The sequence below is a fragment of the Pseudorca crassidens genome, chromosome 7 (genome assembly GCF_039906515.1).
Source record: "Pseudorca crassidens isolate mPseCra1 chromosome 7, mPseCra1.hap1, whole genome shotgun sequence".
NCBI classification, from domain to species: domain Eukaryota; kingdom Metazoa; phylum Chordata; class Mammalia; order Artiodactyla; family Delphinidae; genus Pseudorca; species Pseudorca crassidens.
In genome coordinates this window covers 5,149,099-5,176,131 of record NC_090302.1, presented here as the reverse complement: position 1 = coordinate 5,176,131, position 27,033 = coordinate 5,149,099, and the positions used below count along the sequence as shown (strand labels likewise).

The 27,033-nt window shown below is 47.5% G+C and overlaps 1 protein-coding gene across 1 annotated transcript; it reads left to right on the top strand.

Moving 5' to 3' along the window:
- Positions 1-1,589: 1,589 nt before the first annotated feature.
- PRRT1B (proline rich transmembrane protein 1B) lies at positions 1,590-27,033 on the top strand. The gene is made up of 5 exons (XM_067745451.1): positions 1,590-1,722; positions 20,544-20,651; positions 20,946-21,409; positions 22,264-22,407; positions 23,528-27,033. The coding sequence occupies exons 1-5, from the start codon at positions 1,590-1,592 to the stop codon at positions 23,675-23,677; spliced, it is 999 nt and encodes a 332-aa protein (XP_067601552.1). The 3' UTR covers positions 23,678-27,033.

Here is a 27,033-nt window from a genome sequence, read left to right as displayed (position 1 = left end):
GTGGGGGAGGTTTGTTTGCCTGGGTGCGTTCATTGAGGAAACCCTGATATTTCTGTACGTCTGTTGGTCTTTTCTCTGGGGCTGGTCCTAATCCCAGGAGAGAATGCTTCCAGTCTTCTGCCACAAGAATGAAGTCCTTGCTGGCTTTCTGGGAGCACAGGAAATGAGCACCACAGCAATGGTTTTAGAACTGAGACCAACAAAATATTCTTTCCAGGGAGGAGTATTTTGTCACTGACATTGTTTAGAACTACTGTCCCATGGTGATTAAAAGCAGAGCAGCTTTTAGCCAGTTTTATTATTGTCTTCAAACAATGCACCCCCCTGTTGCCTGCACCCACCCAGGGTGGCCCCCTTCCACCCTGCTGCCCGTGGTGTGGAACATCCTCCCCCTCCTCGGGCTAAGCTCTGGGTTGTTTCACTCTCTCCGGGCTTAGCTTTCGCCTCTTCCATCATCACCAAAGCCAGCTCCCTGCGTTAAATGTCCCCTTTTCTTTTAAATACTCCAGGTGTTTCTGCTTTCCCAGTTGGATACTGATTGCCCCACAATCAAGTCCTGCTTCCTTGCCTGGAGACTCTCTCTCATGGTGAGTTAGTTGTTTGCCTGTGCATTTTGCCTTTGGGGGTTGTGCCCGTATGTTTAGGGCGCTTTTTCTGTGGGAATCTTGTCATCTTGGATGGGGGTTGTCCCACCAGAGTAGTTTTGCTTGGGAGAAATCCCAGCGCTCTTTCCTGCAGCCACTTTTTTTTTTTAATGTCAATTTTTAAAGTCGGCGTTTCTGGACCACAACAACGGGCTGAACTTGAACCCCAGACCCATGTGAGGAATAGGCCTGTGGTTATAATGCCCAGGGAGACTTTGTTTCCTCCAGACCAGCTTCCTCGTCTCCTCCGTGAGCCATGGGCAGATTTATTTTGTGTTCATCGCTTTCATCCCAACTCCCTGCTTCACAGACCCAAGGTTTCATCTCCTGTCCACGTCTGGGTGTAAAACTTAAGCCTAGAACAGCGTAAGAGACCACTAACCCACCACAATGCACAGACGGCACCCGCCTCCATCCCCTCCAGGCTGTCTTCCTTGGTCCCTGGGGAACTCCCGTACTATCTTGGGAGCTCCGCCATTAATTTAAATTGCCGTCTGGCTTGCCTACGTAGTCTAGCATTTCTCGGTGTTTGGAGTGAGACCTGCTTTGAGTTCTCCAGTCTGGTAAGTTTCAGGGACTAGAAGTCTCACACACATTGTTTTAAAACCCAGGAGATTTCATATGACAATCTGTATTTCTGGCTTGTCTTGCTGGGCAAAATAAAAGGGAGGATTCGGCAACTCGGATCCCCAAGGCCTTTTCTGGCCACAGATGCATCCAGCCGTGCTCTCCGGCTTGCCCCAGTCTCCCCCTGCCCTTTCCCAGTTGGGTCTGGGCTGCTTCCCTCCTCCCACCCGCCTCCAACTCGGCTTCCTCCCCGGGGGGCCGCCGGGCGCGGGTCCTGCCGAGGCGGCCAGGCTGGGGGGCGCCCGCAGGTTCGGGCCCCAGCGCCGGGGCGCGCGCGGAGCCGCCTGTTGACACAGCCGCGGGCAATCCAGGCGGTCAATGATTAACCGGCCGCGCTGCCGGCACCAGGAAACCCGAGCCGCCCGCGAAAGCGGAGCCGGGCCCGACGGCGACGGCGGGAGGTGCCGGGCGCGGGAGGCGTGCAGCCCAGCTGGTCTCGCCATGGACGCAGGTAAGAGCGGCGGGCCCGGTGCGCGCTCCCGGGGGTCCCGTCCTCCGGGGAAGGCGAGGGCGACCCCGCCCCGGGCCCCGAGGCTGGCCTGCCCTGGGACGCCTCTCTCTCCCACCCGGAACTGAGGGGCCCGGAGGCCGCTGCGGGGAGTTCGGGCACCTTGGCCGCAGCCCCCTCCGCCGGGGAGGGGCAGCCCTCGGGCGGGCAGCAGATGCCCGGCAGTGGCGATGTGGGGGGCACGTTCCTCTCCCTCCCCCACGCCCCGTCCTTCCTCTAATGACTGTTCACCGGACAAAGGTGGTGAACGGGCTAGGCTGCAGTCCTTGGAGCGGGGAAGGGGGCCACCCTGGCAAGGGGAGCAGAGACAGGGCCAGGGAGGGAGAGAGAGCCGGGAAGAGACGGCAGGAGATCCCGCAGACTGAATCGGGGACCGAGAGAGGCGGGGCGGGGGCCGGGGGCGTGCTAGGTAGCTGGGCAGACGGGGTGCGGGGCGCGGGGAGGCTCAGTCCGGCAACTCCGGCGGCCCGCGGCGCAGCCAGCCCTGGGCGGGGCGGGGGGTGGTGAACTGAGACCCCGGCCTTGCCCTCGGGAGTCCCAGGCTGGCCGGGCAGGGGGTGGTGGTGACGGCGGCGGGACCCGGAGCGGCGGGCGGTGCGGAGTCCGCCTGACCCACCGCCCCCGCGAACCTGGGGCGGGGCGCACCTAGATTTCTTGTGCAAGGGGCTCCCGAGGGGTTGCTGCTGCGAATGGGGACCGGCCCCGCCTGACTCATCTGTCGCCAGCACCCCGGGCCCTCGAGCACCTCCCACCAAGCTCCCGGCCCCCCTTTCCGGCTGGAATGTCCCGCCGAGGCTCGGGTGTCAGAGAACCCGAGAACCCGAGGCCATGGCCGGGCAGCCCCGCCAGCAAATTTATTTATTCTGCAGCCCTATCTCCGCGTCATCGGGCCAGGTATTTACCCAGGCGGCCGGGGTAGCTGCGGTTTTTGTTATGATAACTGGGGCAGGGGCTCGGCGTCTCCCCGGGGCACTCCCGTGCCAGCAACCGAGGGAGCGCCTCCTAGGCTCAGGTTACCTGCTGGGAGCCTCAGTTCTCTCACCTGTGAAACGGGATAATAAGACACACCTGAGGCTGACCTGAGCTACTGTAAGGAAGCTCAGAACAGAGCCTGAGCATGTGTCCACTGTTACTATTTTTATTATCTTATTTTATTTTAATTAATTTATTTTTGGCTGCCTTGGGTCTTAGTTGCTGCCCGCGGGCTTTCGCTAGAGCGGGGGCTACTCTTCGTTGCGGTGCGCAGGCTTCTTATTGCGGTGGCTTCTCTTGCTGCGGAGTACCGGCTCTAGGCGCGCGGGCTTCAGCAGTTGTGGCTCGCGGGCTCTAGAGCGCAGGCTCAGTAGTTGTGGTGCACGGGATTAGCTGCTCCGCGGCATGTGGGATCTTCCCGGTCCAGGGCTCGAACCCGTGTCCCCTGCGTTGGCAGGCGGATTCTTAACTACTGCGCCACAGGGAAGTCCCTGTTATTATTTTTAAATGATGGTTACTATTATTATCCTCATTTACAGATGAGGAAAGGGAGACGTGGAGAGTTTGTCTCTAAGGTCGCAGAGCCAGGGTTCACAGGGTGGCAAAGCTGGCTCAGGGTTAATGCAGATGTCATGTCTGTTCCTCAGGGCCTGGCACCCGATAAATGCTTAAAAATGGTAGCTGCAGTTCCGAGCACTATCACTGCTATTCCCTCGGATATCTTAGTGGCAAAGCTTCATCCACTTAGCAGCCCCACAGGCACCTGACCCTGCTGAAATCATGGTATTTTTGTGGGGTTTGTGTAGAGAATTCTTTTTTTTTTTTTTAAAGTATAGTTGATTTGAAGTATAGTTGATTTCCAGTGTTGTGTTAGTTTCAGGTGTACAGTAAAGTGATTCAGTTATGTATATATCCTTTTTCAGATTCTTTTCCATTATAGGTTATTATAAGGTATTGAATATAGTTCCCTGTGCTCTACAGTAGGTCCTTGCTGTTTATCTATTTTATATATAGTCGTTTGTAGCTGTTAATCCCAAGCTCCTAATTTATCCCCCATCCCATTCCCCTTTGGTAACCATAAATGTGTTTTCTATGTCTGAGTCTGTTACTGTCTTGTAAACAAGTTCATTTGTATCAGTTTTTTAGATGCCACCTGTAAGTGATGTCACATAATGTTTGTCTTTCTCTGTCTGACTGACTGCACTCAGTATGATCATCTCTCGGTCCGTCCAGAATTGTATTTCTGAGCCTAGAACACTAGTCCACAGGAGTTGCCCAGTGGAAACGTGTGGGATTGAATGGCTGGCGGCTGGGTGCCTCTGCCTAGCTGCACATTCAGAGGGTGGTCTGGGGGCTTTGTGTACCAAGGGTGGTGGATTTTGGCTGAGAGCTTCATAAGTAGGTCAGCCAGTGGCCCCTGGGCTTAGAGGAAGGCCCTCTAGCGTAGACGGCAAACACAACGTCTCATTTTCCCCACAATGTTCCTTTTGTTCTTGCTGCCTTATTTGAAAACTCCAGCCCTTGGCTGGGTCGGTGAGGTTGGGAGCTGCCCTGGTGTCTCCCGCAGGGATATTTAGGCCACACCCACTCTGCAATAGATCAGCAACCCCGACGCCCCCCACGGAGGTCCTCTTGGAAGAGCCCAGCTCTCTGGATCAAACTCAGAAGTCGCAAACCTTGCTGACGTTACGTGTGATCTCATTCCTCATTGGCTTTGGTTTCCCCCACTTCTTACCGATTCCCCAAACTGGCCGGAACACCCTTCCAGTTTCTCATCTCCCAGACGCTTCCTAACCTCAGATGACGGTAGCCAGGGTTAGCGGAGCGCCCAAGCACTGTACATGCGTACACTCATTTCATCCCCACAATAACCCCGAGAAGTAGTGATGTTCCCCTTTTAAGGGTGAGGAAGCAGCCCGGGCAGTCTGGCCCCTGAGCTCCAGCCGTTGATCATGACCCAGAACCTCAGCCCAGGGACTTCCCTGGCGGTCCAGTGCTTAGGACTTGGTGCTTTCACTGCTGGGGCCCCGGGTTCAATCCCTGGTCGGGGAACTAAGATCCTGCATGCTGCGTGGCATGGCCAAAAAGAACCTCATCCCATATCCACCAGGCCAGCTCTGCCCTGGGCACTGAGAGGGGAGAGGAGAGAGATCTGATCTGCCCTGTTGCTCTTGTCAGCTCCCTTCCCCTCCTCCCCCCGGATGCTGCCAGGCCCAGTGCACCGCCTCCGTACTGCCCAGGTCCATCCTTTTGGCTGCGTTGGGTCTTCATTGCTGCGTGCAGGCTTTCTCTAGTTGTGGTGAGCGGGGGCTACTCTCCGTTGTGGTGTGCGGGCTTCTCATTGCGGTGGCTTCTCTTGTTGCGGAGCACGGGCTCTAGGCGTCTGGGCTTCATTAGTTGTGGCACAAGGGCTCAGTAGTTGTGGCGCACGGGCTTAGTTGCTCCGCAGCATGTTGGATCTTCCCGGACCAGGGCTCGAACCGGCGTCCCCTGCGTTGGCAGGAGGATTCTTAACCACTGCGCCAGGAGGAAAGCCCAATATTTTCAACTTTTGATGGGTTTCTCTGGAGGTAACCCCATCGTGAGTTGAGGAAGATCTGTACCCTCAACACTTAGGTTTTAAACAGCCCCCATTTATTACTGCACAGCCTGGTGTGGCTGGGCTGGGTGCCTGTGGCTTGAGTTTCTCCTGAAGTTGTAGCCAAGTCATCAGCCGGGGTGCAGTCACCTCAAGACTCAGAAGAGGCTGAAAGGCTGCCTGCAAACGCACTCACCTGGTTGTTGGCAGGTTTCGGTGCCTCCTGGGTTGTTGGCTAGGGCCTCAGTGTCCTGTTGCGTCACGTGGGCCCCTCCCACCATGGTTCACTTCCTCCTGGAGTTGCCAGAGACAGAGCAATTGACAGGAAGCCATGATCTTTTTAAAACCCAATCTTGGGACTTCCCTGGTGGTGCAGTGGGTAAGCCTCCACACTCCCAACGCAGGGGGCCTGGGTTCGATCCCTGGTCAGGGAACTAGATCCCGCATGTGGCAACTGAGACCCGGTGAAGCCAAAATAAATAAATAAACGAATAAATAAATAAAATATTAAAAGAGAAAGCACCTAATCTCAGAAGTGACCCCATACCTGCTGCCATAGTCTCTTCATTAGAAGTCATGCACGGAACTCCCTGGGGGTCCAGTGTTAGGGCTCTGTGCTCTCACTGTCGAGGGTGCGGGTTTGATCCCTGGTCGGGGAACTGAGATCCCACAAGCCGAGCAACATGGCCAGAAAAAGAAAAGTCACGCAGTAAAAAAGTCATGCAGTCCGGGACACTCAAGGGGAGAGAATTACATGTCAGGAGGCAGGGAGCATAGAGCCACCTCTGCAGACACATTCCAGTGTGGATACAGCACAACTGCCTTATCCATTCATCTGGTTGTGGACTTTTGAGGTTGTTTCCAGTTTGGGTCTCCTGCAAACAGAGTTTCTATACAAATTTGTGTGGTTCTATATTTTTATTTCCCTTGAGTAAACACCTAGGAGTGGAATAGCCGAATCTTACGGTAGATGTATATTTAACTTCTTAGGAAATTGTCAGACTGTTTCCCAGAGTGGTTTTTACTATTTTATTTTCCTACTTGCAGCGTTTGTTTACGTCCTTACCAAACGTGCCAAGGTTAGCTCGGTTGGTTTTGTTTTTAATTTCAGCCGTTCTAATGGATGTGTAGCGATATCTCGTTTTAATTGGCATTTCTAATTTTCATGGCATTTCTGAGGACTAAAGACACGGGGCATCTTTTTATGTGCTTATTGGCCATTTGAGTGTCTGCTTTGGTGAAGTAGACAAGTATTTTGTCCACTTTCTTATTGGGATATTTGACTTAGTATTGAGTTTAAGAGGTCTTTATACAGTGTTGATACAACTCCTTGGTCTGATGTATGTGTTATATTTTCTCCCACTCTGTGATGTGACTTTGTATTTCTTAGTGATGTCTTTTGAAGAAAGTTTATTTTGAAGTCCAATAGATGCATTGTTTTCTCTTATGAATCATGCTTTTGGTGTCATACATAGTATTTATTTATCCAGTCTAAGGTCACAAAGATATTCTCCTATATTTTTTCCAGAAGTTTTATAGTTTTAGGTGTTACATTTGGGTTTATGATGTATTTTAGTTAATTTCTGTGTATGTTGTGAGGAAAGAGTCAATATTCACTTTTTTCCCACAAAGATAGCCAGTTGCTCTTACACCAGTTATTAAAAAGACTTTCCTTTCCCCATTTGGCAAAAATCAACTGACCAAATAGATATGTGCGTCTGTTTTGATACTCTGCTATTTTAGTGCTACATTGATGGATGTGTCTATCATTTCATTAATATGAACTGTCTCGTTTATTGTAGATTTAGAATAAGCCTTGAAATCAGGTAAAGTCCTCCAGTTTTGTTTTGTTTTTTTAAAGAACGTCCTTTTTATTTATTTTTTTCTAAAAGCCAAGCATTTATTTTAATAAGTGTGCATGGTTAATATTTTTTTTTTAAGATTTTTTTGATGTGGACCATTTTTTTTAAATTAATTTATTTATTTATTTTTGGCTGTGTTGGGTCTTCGTTTCTGTGCAAGGGCTTTCTCCAGTTGCGGCGAGCGGGGGCCACTCTTTATCGCAGTGCGCGGGCCTCTCACTGTCGCGGCCTCTCCCGTTGCAGAGCACAGGCTCCAGATGCGCAGGCTCAGTAGTTGTGGCTCACGGGCTTAGTTGCTCCGCGGCATGTGGGACCTTCCCAGACCAGGGCTTGAACCCGTGTCCCCTGCATTGGCAGGCAGATTCTTAACCACTGCGTCACCAGGGAAGCCCCATGGTTAATATTTTTAAAGTGAATTTAGTGCTTTACAACAGCTAGAACACTTTCTGTTTAGACAGAAAACTTTCCCCAACTTCTTTACAGTTATTTCAAAAGGATTACATGAATTTATTATACTCTGTCCTGTGTTTCATCCTCTTATATTACGATAATGCTAATATTTTATGCTAATTCTTACTGAACTTCGATAATCTACGTCATATTTGAAAAGTTAGAATTACACCTTCTGGAAATCTTCAAATAGTTACAATCACTGAGAACATTATTCTCACATGTCCATTTTAAGAAGAATTTTAAGGAAAAAGAAGTCTTCCCCACTAATCCCTCCATTCCTCACACCATCATATATAACATATTTTTTCACCTGCTTGGAATCGAGAATTATGTGGTCAGCCCCAAATCCTTCCTACCTAAAATACTCTTTCATCCTTTAAAGAGTTTTTTGTTTATTTTTTTAAACCTTTATTTTTTTTTGGCCGTGCTGTGCAGCTTGTGGGATCTTAGTTTCCCAACCAGGGATCAAATCCGTGTCCTTGGCAGGGAACTCCCCAGATATTTTTTCCTTGTGATGAGAACTCCCAGGATCGACTCTCTTAACAACTTTCATACATAACATTCAGCAGTGTTAATTTATCATGTTGTACGTTACATCTCTAGGACCCATCTTATAACTGGAAATATTTTTATAATTATAATTTTATCTTATAACTGGAAATTTGTACTTTTTAAAAAAAATTTTGGCTGTGCGGCTTGTGGGATCTTAGTTCCTCAACGAGGGATCCAACCCGCGCCCTTGGCAGTGAAAGCACGGAGTCCTAACCATTGGACTGCCAGGGAATCCCGTTTTTAAATTTTTTAAGCCATTAAAAAAAAATTGAAGTATAGTTAAATTACAATATTGTGTTAGTTTCAAGCGTACAGCAAAGTGATATATATATATATGTATACCCTTTTCCAGATTCTTTTCAATTATAGATTATTACAAGATATTGAATATAGTTCCCTGTGCTGTACAGTAGGATCTTGTTTATCTCTTTTATATATAGTATTATAGTTTGTATCTGCTAATCCCAAACTCCTTACTTATCCCTCCCTCCTCCCTTTCCCCTTTGGTAACCATAAGTTTGTTTTCTATGTATGTGTCTGTTTCTGTTTTGTAAATAAGTTCCTTTGTATAATATTTTAGATTCTGCATATAAGAAATATCATCTGATGTTTGTCTTTCTCTGTCTGACTTACTTCACTTAGTATGATCATCTCTAGGTCCATACATGTTGCAGCAAATGGCATTATTTCATTCTGTCTCTTCTTTGGTTGAGTAGTATTCCATTGTGTGTGTGTGTGTGTATTACACATACATACATATATATATACACATACATATATATATGTACCACATCTTCTTTAACTCTGACTTTTTTTTTTTCTTTTTTGGCTGTGTTGGATCTCTGTTGCCGCGCGCGGGCTTTCTCTAGTTGCGGCGAGCGGGGGCTACTCCTCGTTGCGGTGCGTGGGCTTCTCATTGCGGTGCCTTCTCTTGCTGCGGAGCACGGGCTCTAGACTCCCGGGCTTTGCCTATTTTATTTGATATTAAAAGAGCCACTCCAGCCTTTTTTGCTTACTGTTTATTTGGCATATCTTTTTCCACCCATTTACTTTCAGCTCTGTGTCTTTATATTTAAAGTTTATCTATTGTAGGTTGCTTGTAAGTCTCGGTTTTTATTCATTATGTCAATCTCTGCATTTTAACTGCAAAGTTTAGACCATCAACATTTAAAGTAATTATTGATATGGTTGCATTTAAGTATATAATTTTATTACTGTTTTCTCTTTGCCTCTGTTTTGTTCCTCTGGTTTCCACCTCTTCCACTCCTGTGCTGTGCCCCACTCCCTACCTTTTTTGGGAATGACTTAAATATTTTCTAGTATTCCATTTTATCTCTTGCTGTTATGGCTGCATAGCTTCATGTTATTTTTTTAGTGGTTGCTCTAGGGGTTAAAATACATACCTAACTTTTCATAGTCTACTTAGAGTTAGTATTGTATCACTTCCAGTAAAATGTAGAACCTTGTAAACTTAGAGGTCTCTACCCTCATGCCCATCCATTTATAAGCTTAATAAGTGTTATAGTTTTCATGTGTAATACATCTGTACACATTGCAAACTCATCATAAAATGTTATAATTTTGGCCTTCCACCGGCATATATTAGAGGATTTAAGAGGAAAAATTATCTTTTATATTCACCCCATAATTATACATCTGTGGGTCTTCCTTTATTTCTGAAGTTTCAGGTTTACCTCTGGTATTATTTCTTTTCAGCCCAAAGAACTTCTTTTAGCCTTTCTGTTAACAGAAGTTCTCTGGCAAGGAATTCTCTTAGTTTTCTTTCATCTGAGGATGACTTTATTTTACCTGTGGTAGGCAGAGCTCTAAGGATGACACCCAGGTTTCCCTTCCCTAGTTATTCAATCAAACACTAGTATAGGTACTGCTGTGAAGGGATTTTAGAGATGGAATTAAAGTCTCAAGTCAGTTGATCTTAAAATACAGAGAGTGTTTCTGGGTGGGCCTGACCTAATCAGGCGAGCCCTTTAAAAGCAGAACTATCTCTCTGCCTGGTAGTAGAAGGGAAGACAGGGAATTCTGAAGCATGAGAGAGATCTGATGTGCATCCCTGGCTTTAATGATCGAAATAGTCACATGGGAAGGACGGTGGGCAGCCTCTGGGAGCAGAGAACCTCAGACCCACAGAACTGGAATTTGCCAACAACCTGAATGGGCTTGCATAGAGATTCTTCCTTAGAGCTCCAGGTAAGAGCCCACTACAACTGACACCTTGATGTTGGCCTGGTAAGACCCTGAGTGCAGTCAGCCTGGACTTCTGACCTACAGAACTGTGAGTTAGTACATGAGCATTTTGGTAATTTTTCCCCATTAAGAAAATTGTTGTAAAAGACACATACCATAAAATGTATCATCCTAACAATTTTTAAGTGTACAGTTCAGTGGTAGTAAATGCATTTACGTTGTTGTGTAACCGTCACCACCATCCATCTCCATAAGTTCTTTCATCTTTCCACGCTGAAACTCTCTACCCATTAAATAATGTCTCCATTCCCCCCCCGCCCCGCCGCTATCCCAGTTCCCGGTAACCACCATTCCCCTGTCTGTCTCTGAGTCTGACACCTCTAAGGACCTCAGATGGTGGAATCATACAATATTTGCTTTTTGTCACTGGCTTATTTCACTTAGAGTAACGTCCTTAAGTTTCCTCCTTGTTGTCATAATTTCCTTCCTTTTAAAGGCTGAATAATATTCTATTGTATGGACAGACCACACTTTGCTTATCCATTCATCTGTCGGTAGACACTTGGGTTGCTGCCACCTTTTCGTTTTTGTGAATGGTGCTGCTATGAACATGGGTGTATAAATATCTCTTAAAGCTCCTGCTTTCAGGTCTTCTGGGTATATACCCAGAAGTGGAATTATTGGTTAATGTGGAAATTCTATTTTTATTTATTTAAAACATTTATTTTTTTATTTAGCCGCACCATGAGGCTTGTGGGATCTTAGTTTCCCGACCAGGGATTGAACTCAGGCCACAGCAGTGAAAGGGCCGAGTCCTAACCACTGGACTGCCAGAGAATTCCCTGGAAATATTCTATTTCTAATTTTTTGTGGAATTGCCATATGGCTGCACCATTTTACATTCCCACTAACAGTGCACAAGGGCTCTGATTTCTCCACATCCTAGCCTCTGGGTTTTATTTATTTATCTATCTATTTATTTATTTATTTATTTTTGCGGTACGCGGGCCTCTCACTGTTGTGGCCTCTCCCGTTGCGGAGCACAGGCTCCGGACGCGCAGGCTCAGCAGCCATGACTCATGGGCCCAGCCGCTCCGCGGCACGTGGGATCCTCCCGGACCGGGGCACGAACCCGTGTCCCCTGCATCGGCAGGCAGACTCTCAACCACTGCGCCATCAGGGAAGCCCGGTTTTATTTATTTTTTGACTGTAGTCATTATATGGATGTGAGGTGGATGGGTGTTGTAAGCCACTATATTTATGATAATTTGTTAATACAGCAATAGAAAATGAATACATGCCTTTATTCCTGAAGGACATTTCCTTTATGTTTTATTTTATTTTTATTTTTTGGGGCCTTGTGGCACGTGATACCTTAATTCCCCAACCAGGGGTCAAACCCGCCCTCCCCTGCTCTGGAAGCACAGAGTCTTAACCACTGGACTACCAGGGAAGTCCTTGAAGGACATTTCCTTTAGATATCGATTTCTGGGTGGATCCACTGTTTTCTGACCTCGGTCGTCTCTTGACTATGGAAATTCAAATTGTTGTTCCCCTGTATATAACGTGTCATTTTTCTCTGCCTGTTTTCAAGGCTTTGCTGTTATCCTTGGTTTTGAGAAGTTTTATGGTGATGTATCTGGGTGGTTTGCTCCCACAGAGTGCCTGTTCTGGATTTTCTGAGTTTTATGAATTTGTCTTTCACCACATTTAGGAAGTTAGCAGCCATTATTACTTCAAATATATTTTTCCTAAAATCTGTCCTGGGACTTGACTGGTACATAGAGTGAAGACCTTCTTGTGTTACCACACAGGTCCCTGAGGCACTATGCTTTTTTTTTTTTTTTCCTTCACTTTAATCTGTTTGTTGGATTGGTGCTTCTTCAAGTTCACTGACTTTCTTCCCCTGTCACCTCCATTTTGATATTGAGACCAATCAGTGAATTAAAAAAAAAATTCAGTGTAAAGCAATTATACCCCAATAAAGATGTTAAAAAAAATTCAGATACTATGTGTTTTAGTTGAAAATTTCCAGTTGGTTCCTGTTTTTTCCCATCAAACTTTCTAATTCTTTATGGAGAGCTTTTCTCAAGTGTGTTTATCTTCCTCATGGAGCCTAGTTGTAACAGCCGTTTTTTCTGATAATTCCAACGTCTAGGTCATCTCCAGGTGGACATGTGATTGTCTTTTCCGTTGGGGACTGGTCACATTTGCCTAGTTCTTTGTATGGTGAATGATTTGGGGATTGTGTGCTGTACGTTGCGAATATTATGTTGTGTAGGTTCTCAGTCCTGTTATAATTCCCTGGAAAGTCTTGATATGTTTTGTTTCAGTAGGCAATCAACCTTGGTAGTTTCAGATCACTAGTCGTTTCACCTTGTATGAGTAGCATGTCCAGTCTTGGTCCAGTTTTCTGTTTTTGTATTGAGGTACAATTGCCATAACATTACATTAATATCAGGTGTACAATGTAATGATTTGATATTTGTATATATTGTGTAATGATCACCACAATAAGTCCAGTTAACATCTGTCACCATAATAGTTAGAAAAATTGTTTTCTTGTGATGAGAACTTTCAAGAACCACTCTTGTAGCTACTTTCAAATATGCAATACAGTATTTTTTTTTTTAAGGTTTTTTGTTTTTTGGCTGCGTTGGGTCTTTGTTGCTGCGTGCAGGCTTTCTCTAGTTGTGGCGAGCGGGGGCTACTCTTCGTTGCAGTGTCCGGGCTGAGACATTGCTGTGGCCTCTCTTTGTTGTGGAGCAGGGGCTCTAGGCGTGTGGGCTTCAGTAGTTGTGGCACACAGGCTCAGTAGTTGTGGCTCATGGGCTCTAGAGTGTAGGCTCAGTAGTGGTGGCGCATGGGCTTAGTTGCTCCACGGCATGTGGGATCTTCCTGGACTAGGGATCGAACCTGTGTCCCCTGCATTGGCAGGCAAATTCTTATCCACCACGTCACCAGCGAAGTCCCAGCAATACAGTATTATTAACTATAGTCACCACGCTGTACACTACATCCCCAGGACTTATTTATTTTATAACTGAGTTTGTACCTTTTGACGCCCTTCACTCATTTTGCCCACCTCCATCCCCACTTCAGGCAACCACCAATCTGTTCTCTATATCCATGAACTCAGGTTTTTTATTTTTTAATTTTATTTTCAGATTTCACATGTAAGTGAGATCATGCAGTATTTGTCTTTCTCTGTCTGACCTATTTCACTTAGCGTAATGCTCTCGAGGTCCATCCCTGTTGTTGCAAATAGCAAGATATCATTCTGCTGAATAATATTCTATTGTGTGTGTGTCTAGATATATACCATTTTCTTTATCTGTTCATCCATCGGTGGACACTTAGGTTGTTTCCACATCTTAGCTATTGAAAATAATGCTGCAATGAACGTGTGAGTGCATATAGCTTTTTGAGTTAGTGTTTTCGTTTCCTTCAGATAAATACCCAGAAGTGGAATTGCTGGGTCATACAGTAGTTCTATTTTTAATTTTTTCAGGAATCTCCATACTGTTTTCCGTAGTGGTGATGCCAGTTTATGTCCCCACCAACAGTGCACAAGGATTCCATTTTTTCCACCTCCTCACCAACACTTGTTATTTCTTTTTGATGATAGCCATTCTAACAGGTGTGGGGTGATATTGTGGTTTTGATTTGCATTTCCCTGATTGAGCATCTCTTCATGTACCTGTTGGCCCCCCTTATGTCTTTGGAAAAATGTCTGCTCAGATCCTCTGTCCAGTTTTTTAAAAAAATTTATTTATTTATTTGGCTGTGCCAGGTCTTAGTCGTGGCACACGGGATCTTAATTGCAGCATGCAGGCTCTTAGTTGCAGCATGCTTGTGGGATCTAGTTCCCTGACCACGGATCGAACCTGGGCTCCCTGCATTGGGAGCGTGGAGTCTTAACCACTGGACCACCAGGGAAGACCCCTCTGCCCAATTTTTAATTGTGGGTTTATTTTTTGCTATTGAGTTTTATGAGTTTTTTTTATACTTTAGATATCAACCTGTTGTCAAATATATGATTTGCAAATATTTTCTTCCATTCAGTAGGTTGCCAATTCATTTTGTTGATGGTTTCCTTTGCTGTGCAGAAACTTTTTAGTTTGATGTAATCCCAACTTGGGTGTTTTTGCTTTTGTTGCCTTTGCTTTTGGCTTCAAATCTAAAAAAATCATTGTCAAGACTGATGTCAAGAAGCTTACTGCCTATGTTTTCTTTTGGGAGTTTTATGGTTTCAGGTCTTACACTCAAGTCTTTAAACCATTTTGAGTTAATTTGGGGATATGGTGTAAGATAGTGGTCCAGTTTCATTCTTTTGCATGTGACTGTCCAATTTTCCCAACACCATTTATTGAAGAGACTGTCCTTTCCCCATTGTGTATTCTTGGCTCCTTTGTCATAAATTAATTCATGATATATATGTTGGTTTACTTCTGAGCTTTTTCTTCTTTGACATTCATCTGTGTATCTGTTTTTATGCCAATACCACACTGTTTTGATTAGTGTAGCTTTGTAATATAGTTTGAAATTGGGGAGCATGATGCCTCCAGCTTTGTTCTTCTTTCTCAAGATTGCTTTGGCTATTTGAGGTCTTTTGTGGTTCCATACAAATTTTAGGATTGTTTCTCCTATTTCTGTGAGAAATGCTGTTGGAATTTTGATAGGAGTTGCATTGAACCTATAGATTGCTTTGGGTAGTATGGGTATTTTAACAACATTAATTCTTCCAATCCATGAGCACAGACTATCTTTTATTTGTCTTCTTCAATTTCTTTCACTGAGGGCTTATTGTTTTCAGTGTACAGATCTTTCATCTGCTTGGTTAAATTTATTCCTAAGTATTCTATTTGATAGGTATTTTATTCTATTTGATAACGGGATTATTTTCTTAATTTCTCTTGTAGTTTGCTATTAGTGTATAGAAATGCAACAGAGTTTTGTATATTGAATTCATATTCTGCAACTTTACTGAATTCATTTATTAATTCTAAAGGTTTTTTCGTGGAGTTTTTAGGGTTTTCTATATATAATATCATGTCATCTAAAATAGTGACAGTTTTACTTCTTCTTTTCCAGTTTGGATTCCTTCTATTTCTTTTTCTTGTCTGATTGCTGTGGCTAGGACTTCCAATACTCTGTTGAATAAAAGTGGTGAGAGTGAGCACCCTTGTCTTGTTCCTGATCTTAAAGCAAAAGCTTTTCAGTTTTTTTTTTTTTTTTTACCATTAATATGATATTGGCTGTGAGCTTATCGTACGTGACCTTTATTATTATGTTGAGGTACATTTCCGCTATACCCACTTTGTTGAGTGTTTTTATCATATATAGATATTGAATTGTCATGCTTTATCAACATCTGTTGAGATGATCATATGATGTTTGTTCTTCATTTTGTTTATGTGGTATACCACATTGATTTTTTTGCAGTTGTTGAATCATCCTTGCATCTCTGTAATAAATTCTATTTGATGATGATGTATGACTCTTTTAATGTATTGTTGAGTTTTGTTTGCTAATATTTTTTGTTGAGGATTTTTATGTCTATGTTTATCAGGGATATTGGTCTGTAATTTTCTTGTGGCATCCTTTTCTGGTTTTGATATCAAGGTAATGCTGGCTTCATAAAATGTGTTTGGAAGTGTTTCTGCCTCTTCTACATTTTTGGTAGAGTTTGAGGATTGGTATTAATTCTTTGAATGTTTGGTAGCCATCTGGTCCTGGATTTCTGTTTGCTGGGAGGTTTTTGATTACTGATTCAGTCTCCTAGTAATCAGTCTGCTCAGATATTCTTTCTTATGATTCAGTGTTGGCAGATTGTATGTGTCTAGGAATTTATGTTTTCTAGGTTGGCAAATTTGTTGGCATGTAATTTTTCATAGTAGTCTCTTATGAGCCTTTGTATTTCTGTGGTATTGGTGGTATTGTGTCCTCTTTCATTTTTTATGTTATTTATTTGAATCTTCTCTTTTTTTCTTAGTCTACTAAAGATTTGTCCATTTTATCTTTTCAAAGAACCAGCTCTTAGTTTCTTTAATATTTTCTATTGTCTTTTTAATCTCTATTTTATTTATCTCCACTCTGATCTTTATTATTTCCTAACTTCTGCTAGCTTTGGGCTTCATTTTTTCTAGTTCCTTGAGGTATAGAGTGTTTTTTTGAGATTTCTGATGTTGTATAGGCATTTATTGTTATGAACTTTCCTCCTAGAACTGCTTTTGATGCATTGCATAGGTTTTGGTATGTTCTATCCATTTTCATTTGTCTGGAGGTATTTATTTATTTATTTATTTATTTATTGGCTGCACTGGGTTTTCGTTGCTGTGTGCAGGCCTTCTCTAGTTGCGGTGAGTGGGGGCTACTCTTCGTTTCTGTGCCTGGGCTCTCTCTTGTGGCTTCTCTTGTTGCAGAGCATGGGCTCTAAGCACACAGGCTTCAGCAGTTGTGGCGTGTGGGCTCAGTAGTTGTGGTGCATGGGCCCAGCTGCTCTGTGGCATGTGGGATCCTCCCAGACCAGGGATTGAACCCATGTCCCCTACATTGGCAGATGGACTCCTAACCATTGCACCATCAGGGAAGTCCCTGAAGGTATTTTTTAAAATTTCTCTTTTGATTTCTTCTTTGACGCATTGGTTGTTCAGTAGCATGTTGTTTAATCTCCGTATTTGTGAATTTTCCAGTTTTCTTTTTGTAATAGATTTCTGGTTTCATACAATTGTGGTTGGCAAAGATGCTTGATATGGTTTCAATCTTCTTAAATTTATAAAGCTTACTTTGTGGCCTACCATTATTTATCCTGGAGAATGTTCCATGTGCACTTGATGAGAATGTGTGTTGTTTCTTTTGAATCGAATATTCTGTATATATCTGTTGAGTTTATCTGGTCTAACATGTCCTTTAAGGTTGCTGTTTCCTTATTTTTTCTTTTTTGTTTGGATGATTTTTCCATTGATGTGAGGTGGGTATTAAAGTCCACTATTATTGCATTGCTGTCAATTTCTTTCTTTAGGTCTGTTATTATTTGCTTGTATGTTTAGGTGCTCCTATGTTGGTTGCATAAATATTTACTAATGTTATATCTTCTTGTTGGATTTGACCCCTTTATCATTTTGTAATGCTCTTCTTTGTCTCTTATTACAGTCTTTGTTTTATAGTCTCTTTTTGTTGTATAAGTAGAGCTACCCCAGGCTTTTTGGCTTCCTTTTGCATTGAATATGTTTTTCTGTTCCTTCATTTTCAGTCTCTGTGTGTGCTTACATATGAAGTGAATCTCCCGTAGACGGCATATAGATGGATCTTGTCTTTTTATCCATTCAGCCACTCTATCTTTTGGAGAATTTAGTCCATTTACATTTAAAGTAATTGATAGGTATGCACTTATTGCCATTTTGTTCATCGTTTTCTGGCTTTTTTAGTGGTCCAGTTTTTTTTTTTTAAAAGGAATTTTGCCTTTTAAAAAAATTATTTATTTATTTATTTATGGCTCTTCGTTTCTGTGCAAGGGCTTTCTCTAGTTGCGGCAAGTGGGGGCCACTCCTCATCACGGTGCGCAGGCCTCTCACTGTCGCAGCCTCTCTTGTTGCGGGGCACAGGCTCCAGATGCACAGGCTCAGTAATTGTGGCTCACAGGGCTAGTTGCTCCATGGCATGTGGGATCTTCCCAGACCAGGGCTCGAACCTGTGTCCCCTGCATTGGCAGGCAGATTCTCAACGACTGCGCCACCAGGGAAGCCCTAGTGGTCCAGATTTAAGGTCTTTCTTATGCTGGTCTAGGTCTGTCTCCTACACATGCAGCTTGGGGGTGAGTCTAAGACTTTTGTGGATCCATTCTAAGATGACTAACCATTCCAGTTTGCCTGGGACTAAGGGGTTTGCCTGGATGCGAGATTTTCAGTAGTAAACCCGGGGAAGTCCTGGGCAAGCTGATATACGTTGGTCACCCCAGTGCACATAGGGGATCCCCCTCTGAAGCTACTTCCTCTCTAGGATTTCCCCACTATTTCCACTCTGCAGGGGCCCTTTCCTGGTTCCTCTGGCTAGAATGACCGAGTTTCCAGTGGAGTTTTAGCTGCTCATTCTGGTGCTCTACCACGTGGCTCTGTGACTGGAGCTTTGAGCTTCAAGGGAAATGAGAGGAAAAAAATGGGAAATTCACCCCCTTTATGGTCACTTCTGCGTTCTGACTGCACTCCACGATCTGCTTGCTTTTGTTCACTTTTCAGGGTCTCTGGGTAGTGTCTTCTGTATTTTGTCTAGCGTTTTTAGTAGTGATCAGCAGGAGAGAGAGGCTTTAAAAAGCTGGTAAAATATATGTAAGATTTACCATTTTAACCGTTTATAAGTGTACAGTTCAGAGGCATTAAGTACATTAATGCTGTTGTGCAACCATCGCCATGCGGCTGCTTCCCACTAGCTATCTACCTTACGTTTGTCAGAGTGTATGTGTCCATGCCTCTCTCTCGCCCTGTCACGGCTCACCCTTCCCCCTCCCCATATCCTTAAGTCCGTTCTCCAGTAGGTCTGTGTCTTTATTCCTGTCTTACCCCTAGGTTCTTCATGACATTTTTTTTTCTTAAATTCCATATATATGTGTTAGCATACGGTATTTGTCTTTCTCTTTCTGACTTACTTCACTCTGTATGACAGACTCTAGGTCTATCCACCTCATTACAAATAGCTCAATTTCGTTTCTTTTTATGGCTGAGTAACATTCCATTGTATATATGTGCCACATCTTCTTTATCCATTCATCCGATGACGGGCACTTAGGTTGTTTCCATCTCCAGGCTATTGTAAATAGAGCTGCAATGAACATTTTGGTACATGACTCTTTTTGAATTTTGGTTTTCTCAGGGTATATGCCCAGTAGTGGGATTGCTGGGTCATATGGTAGTTCTATTTGTAGTTTTTTAAGGAACCTCCATACTGTTCTCCATAGTGGCTGAACCAATTCACATTCCCACCAGCAGTGCAAGAGTGTTCCCTTTTCTCCACACCCTCTCCAGCATTTATTGTTCCTAGAATTTTTGATGATGGCCATTCTGACCGGCGTGAGATGATATCTCATTGTAGTTTTGATTTGCATTTCTCTAATGATTAGTGATGTTGAGCATTCTTTCATGTGTTTGTTGGCAGTCTGTATATCTTCTTTGGAGAAATGTCTATTTAGGTCTTCTGCCCGAGATGTAGGTTTTTAAAGCCTCTGTGTGCAAGATGTTTGTTAATGAGCCATTGGCCAAAGCAAGTCACGTGGCCAAGTCCGGGTTCAAGGGGTAGAGAAATAGAGGGAACGGCATGGGTAGAGGTGTGGAGGCACGAACACCAGATGGGTGTGTAGGAGATGCCCTGAGTGAGACCCTGCCTGCTGGAGGAAGAGGGTGGGGAGCTCTCAGGGGCTCAGTACTCCCTGCCATTGGGGGTCTCTCCCCTAAGGACCCCTAGCCTCTGACTCCGCCCACCAGCTGTATGGGAGGTGGAGGTGGGGGGAAGGATGGGAGGGGGATTTCAGCAAGGCTTCTCCACCCTCAGCAGCACTGTCACTGTCATGTCTGATTTACTTAATTCTCTGCCTTCTATAACCCTTCAAGACACTTAGGAAATGAACCTCCAAAGCCATGCCCTGGGCTGTCTGTCCCTGCTGTGGGTCCTTGAATGCCCACCCAGGTCCAGGGGGTCTGCCCCAGGACCCTTCCAGGTTGTTCCTCCAGGACCTACCTGAGGCCTAGAGGTGCTCAGCTGGTCAGAACTGCTCTTAGGAGGTGCAGGGGGACCTTCAGGAGTTGCTGGGACCAGCTGGGGTGCCTCCAGAGTTTATGGTACGGATGCTGGAGGCCAGGTCCAGGGAGGGAAGGCAGCTGGGCAGCTGAGGGCCTCTGAGCGCCCTCCAAGCTGCTGGGTGGGCTGCTCTCCGCCCACTGCTCCTGGCATCTCCCTGCCCCTCCCCCACCCCATTCCTGTTTCTGTTCCTTCTCTGCCTCAGAAGGCACTTGGCCCTTAGTGACGACCTGCCTCTTTGAAGTCACTCGCTTGGCTGGGGGGCCGACCACTCCAGAGCCGAGAACCTGATTGGCTCAGCTAATCTCCTCAGACCAGCCCCCATTGGACGGTGTCTCAGCACAGCCTATGAGGGGGCTGCCCTGGGCTGAAGCTTCTTCCGGGTTCCAACGGCTGCGGCAGCAGGACTGTGGGGACAGGGCCACCTCCCAGCAGGGGCAGTCTGGACGAGGGGCTGGCAGGTGTGGGCAAGGCCTGCCTTCCATCCCAGCCGGCCATACGTACTGGCTGTGTGATCACCAGGAAGGCAGCTCACCTCTCTGAGCCTTAGTTTTCTTGTCCTATTGTAGCACTTTGGGTAAAGATTCAAGGGCCCAGCTTGGAGAAGCCTGAGTGCGGGGTTCACCAGGGGTCAGGATGGGCACGGTCATTGTGACTTTCTCCTTGGAGGCGCTGTGTTCTGGGGTTTGGGGGGAGGACTCCCACCTGGCCCAGCAGCCTCTTGGGGGCTCACCACCCCTGCCATTTCTTCCCAGGAGCGGACGCGAAAGGGGGCGGCAGCCCCGAGGACGCCGGGAGCGCCGCGCGCCCAGAGCTCCCGCAGCTCCCTCGCCGCCCGCAGCTCCTGGAGGAGGACGGAGGGCCCAACGAGGAAGCGGCCGCGGACGGAGGCAGCGCCCCGGCGCCGGAGGGCACCCCCGGCGACCCCTCGGCCGAGGCCTCCGCGACGACCCCTGACCAGGCCCAGGCCCAGGCCGCGGGCGACGCCCGGCAGCCGCCCAAGGCGGCGGCCGGCGGGGTCCCCAACATCGGCTTCGTGGGCGAGCCCCCGCCCTACGCGCCGCCCGACCCCAAGGCCACGCACCTGCTCTACCCGCCGCCGCCCTTCCCGCAGCCCGTGCTCTTCCCGCCCGCGCCCTCCGCCTCCGCCCTGTACCCCCCGCCCGCGCCGCTCTTCCCCGGGCCCACTGCGCAGCCACTCTTCGCTCCCTTCCCGGTGGTGAGTCAGGCCGCGGGCGCCGCCCCCCTCCCTGTTCACTCCCCCTCCCTCCTCCCTCCTCCCCCTCGCCCCTCCCTCCTCCCCCTCGCCCCTCCCTCCTCCCCCTCGCCCCTCCCTCGTCCCCTCGCCCCTCCCTCCTCCCCCTCGCCCCTCCCTCCTCCCCCCACGCCCCTCCCTCCGTCCCTCCCTCCCTGGGCTGGAGAGTTTGGCGCACAGGAGGTGAGAGGTCACCACAAGCGGCCGGCAGGGGGATGCTTCTGTGCCCAGGGGAGCAGTAGAAAAGGGCTCCCTCAGCTTGGGGATTGGGCGGGAGTGGGAGGCTTCCCAGCAGTGGGAGCATTTGAGCTGGGTTCTACGGGATGAATAGGAGAGTTGAGGCAGAGGAGAGAAGGAGGGCACAGTACAGGCGTGCAGGGGGCCAAGGTCCGTGTCTTCTGGCAATGACGGTGGTTGGTTCAGCTTAGTGGGGAGGGGAGGATAGGAAGGTGGGACCCACCGTGAGGGTCCCCAGGGCCTTTGGTAGGAGATGACTTGATTAGATTTTTAGGAAAAAACAAAACACTGGCTGCCTGTGGAGGATAGCTTCGAGGTCCCTCCTGGTGGGGACCCAGTGGGGACATGGAGACACTGGTGGCTGGACCCTGGACTGAGCACTTTGTAGAGGGCAGAACCCTGAGACTTCTGGGGGCTGAGTGATAGGCTGGGGGTGCCGAGGGAGCGGGCAGAAGGGGGGCCTTGACCCCTGGGCGACCCGCAGCATCACTGGGTGGGGTTTGGCAGTGGGTGGAGTGATGGGTCCACGGCTGTCGCAGGCTGCGTGCTCCCTAACCACGCCGTGGCCTCTGCCCTCACAGTACAACAGCGCCGTGGCCGGTGTGCCAGCCCCGGCCACGGTGGAACACAGGCCCCTGCCCAAGGACTACATGGTCGAGTCCGTGCTGGTGACCCTCTTCTGCTGCCTGCTCACCGGGCTCATTGCCGTCGTCTACTCCCACGAGGTAGGTGGGCGTGGGGCGGTCCTCGGTACAGCCCTCCCAGCCTGCAGCCACTAGGGCCCAGGTGGGGTCCACACAGCCCCTTCCCCAGCAACTGGGCCCCTGGTGTTTCCCCCTGAGAAGGGGAGCAGGATTGGGAAATCAGTGCCCAGCTGTCTGTGCGGTCCTCGCCCTCTCCTCGGCTGTCTCTGCTCCCCGTCACTCAAGATCTGCCCTAGAAAATTCAACGGAAACAATTCACACTGAAGGTGTGGATGATTAAGGCCCAAGGAACTGCCCATCCGGTGGGGGCTTGTGTTTACTCAGGTGGAGACTGCCATCCATCCATCCACTCACTTCTACCCATCCACCTCCATCTGTCTAGCTACCCGTCTGTCTGTTCAGCCACTGCCCACCCATTCATCCACCATCTCTCTAGTCTCCATCTATTCATCCATCCACCCACCCCTCTGTTCGTCCATTAATGCACCCATCTGTCTACTCATCCAACCACCTGTCCCTGTCCTTCCGTCCATCCACCCCCCCCCTCTCGATAACACTCTTTCTTCTTCCTCCGTCCCTCCCTCCTGATTGTTTCTGACCATGGCCAGGCAAGAGGTTAGACCCTGGGGACTTAGCATGATGCCAATGTGAGGACCTGCTACTAGACAGAGTAGGAAGGCCCTGGGGCTTTTGCTCAAGGCTGACCTCCCTCCATGGCCAAGCTCCCCCGTCATAAGCAGGACAGGACTGTGGGGAGAAAGACGCTCTCAGGACAGCACAGAGGCGGGACTCCGGAGGCTGCTGCCTGCCTGTCAATTCTGGCTCCACCACCAGCTGTGTGGCCCTAGGGTGGGTCACTTAACCTCTCTGAGCCTTCGTTTCCTCATCTTCAAAGTGGGGACAACGATGACACCAAACTCGGGGTGGTTGTGAGGATTGTAGGCAGTGGGACGGAGGGTGTGGATCTGGGTCAGGCCCGTGGCCAGAGCCCAGGAGCCGGCAGCCGCCACCCCCGTCGCTGGGAAGGCCCCTGACCGCCTCACGGGGTCAGCTGTCCAGTCTGCGCACTGGGGCCGGGCCCGATGGTGCCTCCGGGAGGGAGTGGGGACTCTGTGTCCGCTCGCCCCCCATCTCGTTGCAGACTCGTGCGGCGCTGGGCAGGGGGGACCTGGCCCAGGCTGAGGAGGCCTCGCGCAAGGCCCGCTCGCTGGTACTCTTCAGCCTGCTTTTTGGGGTCTTCGTGTCCACCAGCTGGGTCATCTACGTGGTGGTAGCACTCTACCTGCCCTGAGGGCGGGTGGCTCCTTCGGGGACGTCAGGACACCTGGGGACTCCTGACCTGGCCAGACTCTTTCTGCGGACTTGGATCCCTGCTGGTGGCCATCTGTCACCTAGAGGGGACCTGGGCAGGCTCAGAAGAAGACGGGCTTTGCAGCCTTCAGCGCACGCATGGCTGGGCTTCTGCCCCTACAGGTGGCCTCAGGCAGTATCCTAGCCCGAGGTGGCCCCAGGGCCCAGGCCCAGCTGTGCTGCAGGGGCCTGAGGTCTTCCTGGCACTGTGCTGGCAGTGCCCCCATGCCCCTGGCCTTCACTTGACCCCTGAGAGACCAGCAGAGGGACCAGTGCCCTCACTGCCCTCGGAGCCATCTGGAAGGACATTGCCACCTCCGGCCTCCCCATCGCCCAGCCCAGCCCTGGCATTGCAGGGCAGAGCTGCTGGGCTTGCTTTCTCCCTGTTGGGGAGTTGAGAGGAGCGGCCTCCTCTCTCCTGGGTCGCTCCCGGCCGGTCGTGCTGCGTCCCAGCCCCGTCCGGGGGGGCAGGCTCTCTCCTGATGACCGCGTGTCCAGAAACCAAGGCCACGACGTCCGGTCAGTCGCGAACGAACAGCAACACCCTGGGCGGAGCGTCTCATTGCCGCGTCGGGGCTGTTGCTCACCCTGGGTCACCTTAGGGTGAGCGGGACGCCTCTGTCCCCAGCTGGGCCCTGGGGCTCCCACGCCGGCCCCTCTGAGATGCTGGGGTTTGCCCAGTCTGTGCAGCACGGTGTCTTGTGCACGTGGTGGTGGAGCCGCTGGGTACCGATGGTGGGAATTTCTGTAGGGTCTTTCGCGGGCCAAAGGTGATGGGAGAGGAAGGAAATCCATCTGCATCTAGAGAGGAGGAAGGGGGCCCCCTCTGAGCCGTAAAAGATCGACAGCTCAAGTTAAATCAGGTGTTTTCTGAGCACTGACCAGGTCTGGGAGCTGAAGCAGGACAACCCATCTTGGCCCTCAAAATGCTCCAGGGGCTGGAGAGATGGGGGTGCGGGAGTAGGTGGTGAGGAGTGATGATGCTTGGAGCCCGAGAGGTGGCCTCACAGTCTAGGACGTGGGGCGGCCCAGAATTAGGATATCAAACCCTAAAACGCACGATTGCCGCGAAAAAGGAGGAAGCTGTATTTTAGGGGTCCGTAGATGCCAAGAAGCACTTGGTAGACCCCAACTGCCATAGCTCTTCCTGTTACTAAACTCTTACCTAAAATCAGAATAGAAAGAAGTCATCTAGACCAGTGTGCCTTGAACCTGAAAGTACATTATCAGACACCTGGGAAATCTCATTAAAATGCAGATCCTGATTCAGTAAGTAGGGCCTGAGAGCCTGCATTTCTCATGAGCTCCCAGGTGCCGCCAAAGCTGGTAGATGCACCAGCAGCATATGGTGTGTTAAGTGGGAAATTACTAAACCACTGTAACCAGGGCCCAGCCATGGGTGCCCCCTAGAGTCTCTGTGCAACATTGTTTTGAGGTTCTAGCTAATGTAAGAAACAGCAAAATGAAATTTGTAGTGTGAAAACTAGAAGAGACAAAATGATACTCTAGCTAGACTATCCAAGAGTCAATGAAAAAATCAAAGTAAGAGAACTCAGAGAAGTGACTGGATACAAAGTATACAATAGTCAATAGCAATATTCAGGTACAAGTGGAAGAACTTTAAAATTCCACTCACAGTAGTGATAAAAACAGTAAAACCTAGGAATAAACTCAACAGGAAAGACCCAGATCCAAATGAAGAGAATAATTTTATTTTATTTTGTTTTTTTGGAAGGAAAGTGCATGTATTGTAAGGTACAAGGAGTCCGGGACAGCCAGTGCACAAAAAGGCCCAAACTTCTTTAAAAAGAGCAAAGAACAAAATATCTGGATAGGAAGATGTAGTATCATGAAAATATCTATAGCCTTCTTAAGTAAACAGATTTAATGAACTTCCAACAAGAAAGCCAAGCTTTTAAAACTGAGAAAGATGTTTTTAAACATTAATGTGGAAGGAAAATGTGCAAAAACTGCTAATAAGTTTTCAAAGTTTAATGAGGGAGGACTTTCTTCACCAGGTTTTGAAACTTAACGATAAAGCTACAATAAACAAGGCACAGTATGGCTTTGCCACAGAGATGGATCGGTGAAAGACAAAGTCCAGAAAACATTCCAAGTATATATGGGACATTAATACCTGACCAAAATGGCATTTTAATTGAGTGAGGCAGGGAGGGCAGAGTTGGCGCTCTGGTTGGAAAAATAATTCTTCTTCTCCTATTGTGTGTAAAAATAAATGCCAGATGGATTAAAGAGCTAAGTAGTGTGAAATAAAGCTCTACCAATCGTAGATGAAAGCTTAGGGGAATATTTGTATAACTTCAGGGTGTTAGGCAGTATGGAAGGGGAGACCTCCTAAAATCTGGAATTCCAGATACGAGGAAGAGATGGATTTGAGTTCTGTGTATAAGATAAGTACACACTTAAACCATGAGATGATTTTTACTTATCAGATTGGGAAAAAATTAGAAAGATTGATTCCAGAGGTGGCAAAGGCCTGACCCTCTCATTTATTACTGGTAGATGTGTATTGCTACCGTCTTTATGGAAAGTAGGCTAATGGTAGCTTCTAGTAATATGTGTACCATATATTAATATGCATGTAAGTGCAAAGAACAGTCTAGAAGGATATATTGCAAACTGCTGAGAGTGGCTGCCTTTGGGGAAGGACTGGTACTAGGAGGGTTTGTGCCGAATTTTAAAATATGGGTGTATTCATGTGTTGTGTAATTAAAAAATAACTGGAAAAAATGTGCATGTCTTTTGACCCAGTAATTCCAGTTTCAGGATTCCCAGGAGTGAAGAAGGAAGTCCATTTCGACAGACATGTGTCAGTGTTGTGGCTACAGCGCCATGAAGGAGAGGTGACTGGGGCAAATCTGGAATGAGAGCTCTGATTACATTAGGGCGCACCCTGATTTCAGAGATGCTCAGATGTGTGTCTTAGAATCACTCCGGTGTGGCCTAGAGGTGTTTGGCCTTGGAGAGTGGTAAAGAAAGGCTCTCCTGAGGAAGTTGTGAGTGTGTAAGATAAAGCTTCAATCAGATGCTGCCATTCCAAAGTGGTTGCATCGTTTTGCATTCCCACCAGCAACGGACCGGGAGTCCAGTTGTTCTGCAAACTCATCAATCCCTGGTGTTTGTCAATCTTTTACATTTGAGTGCTTCTGGTCGTTAAAACTGTGGTATTTCATTGTGGCTTTAATTTGCATTTTTCTGACGAATTCTATTGAGCTTTTTATCATATGCTCATCAGCTGTTTGGATCTCTTTTTATAACGTACTTGTTTAAGTCTTG

Excerpts from the sequence above, each read along its gene's own strand:
- PRRT1B (XM_067745451.1), top strand. The coding sequence starts at position 1,590 with ATGATTAACCGGCCGCGCTGCCGGCACCAGGAAACCCGAGCCGCCCGC. Across the intron at positions 20,652-20,945 it reads TCTGGACGAGGGGCTGGCAG|GAGCGGACGCGAAAGGGGGC; the intron begins GTGTGGGCAAGG and ends ATTTCTTCCCAG. Across the intron at positions 21,410-22,263 it reads TCTTCGCTCCCTTCCCGGTG|TACAACAGCGCCGTGGCCGG; the intron begins GTGAGTCAGGCC and ends CTGCCCTCACAG.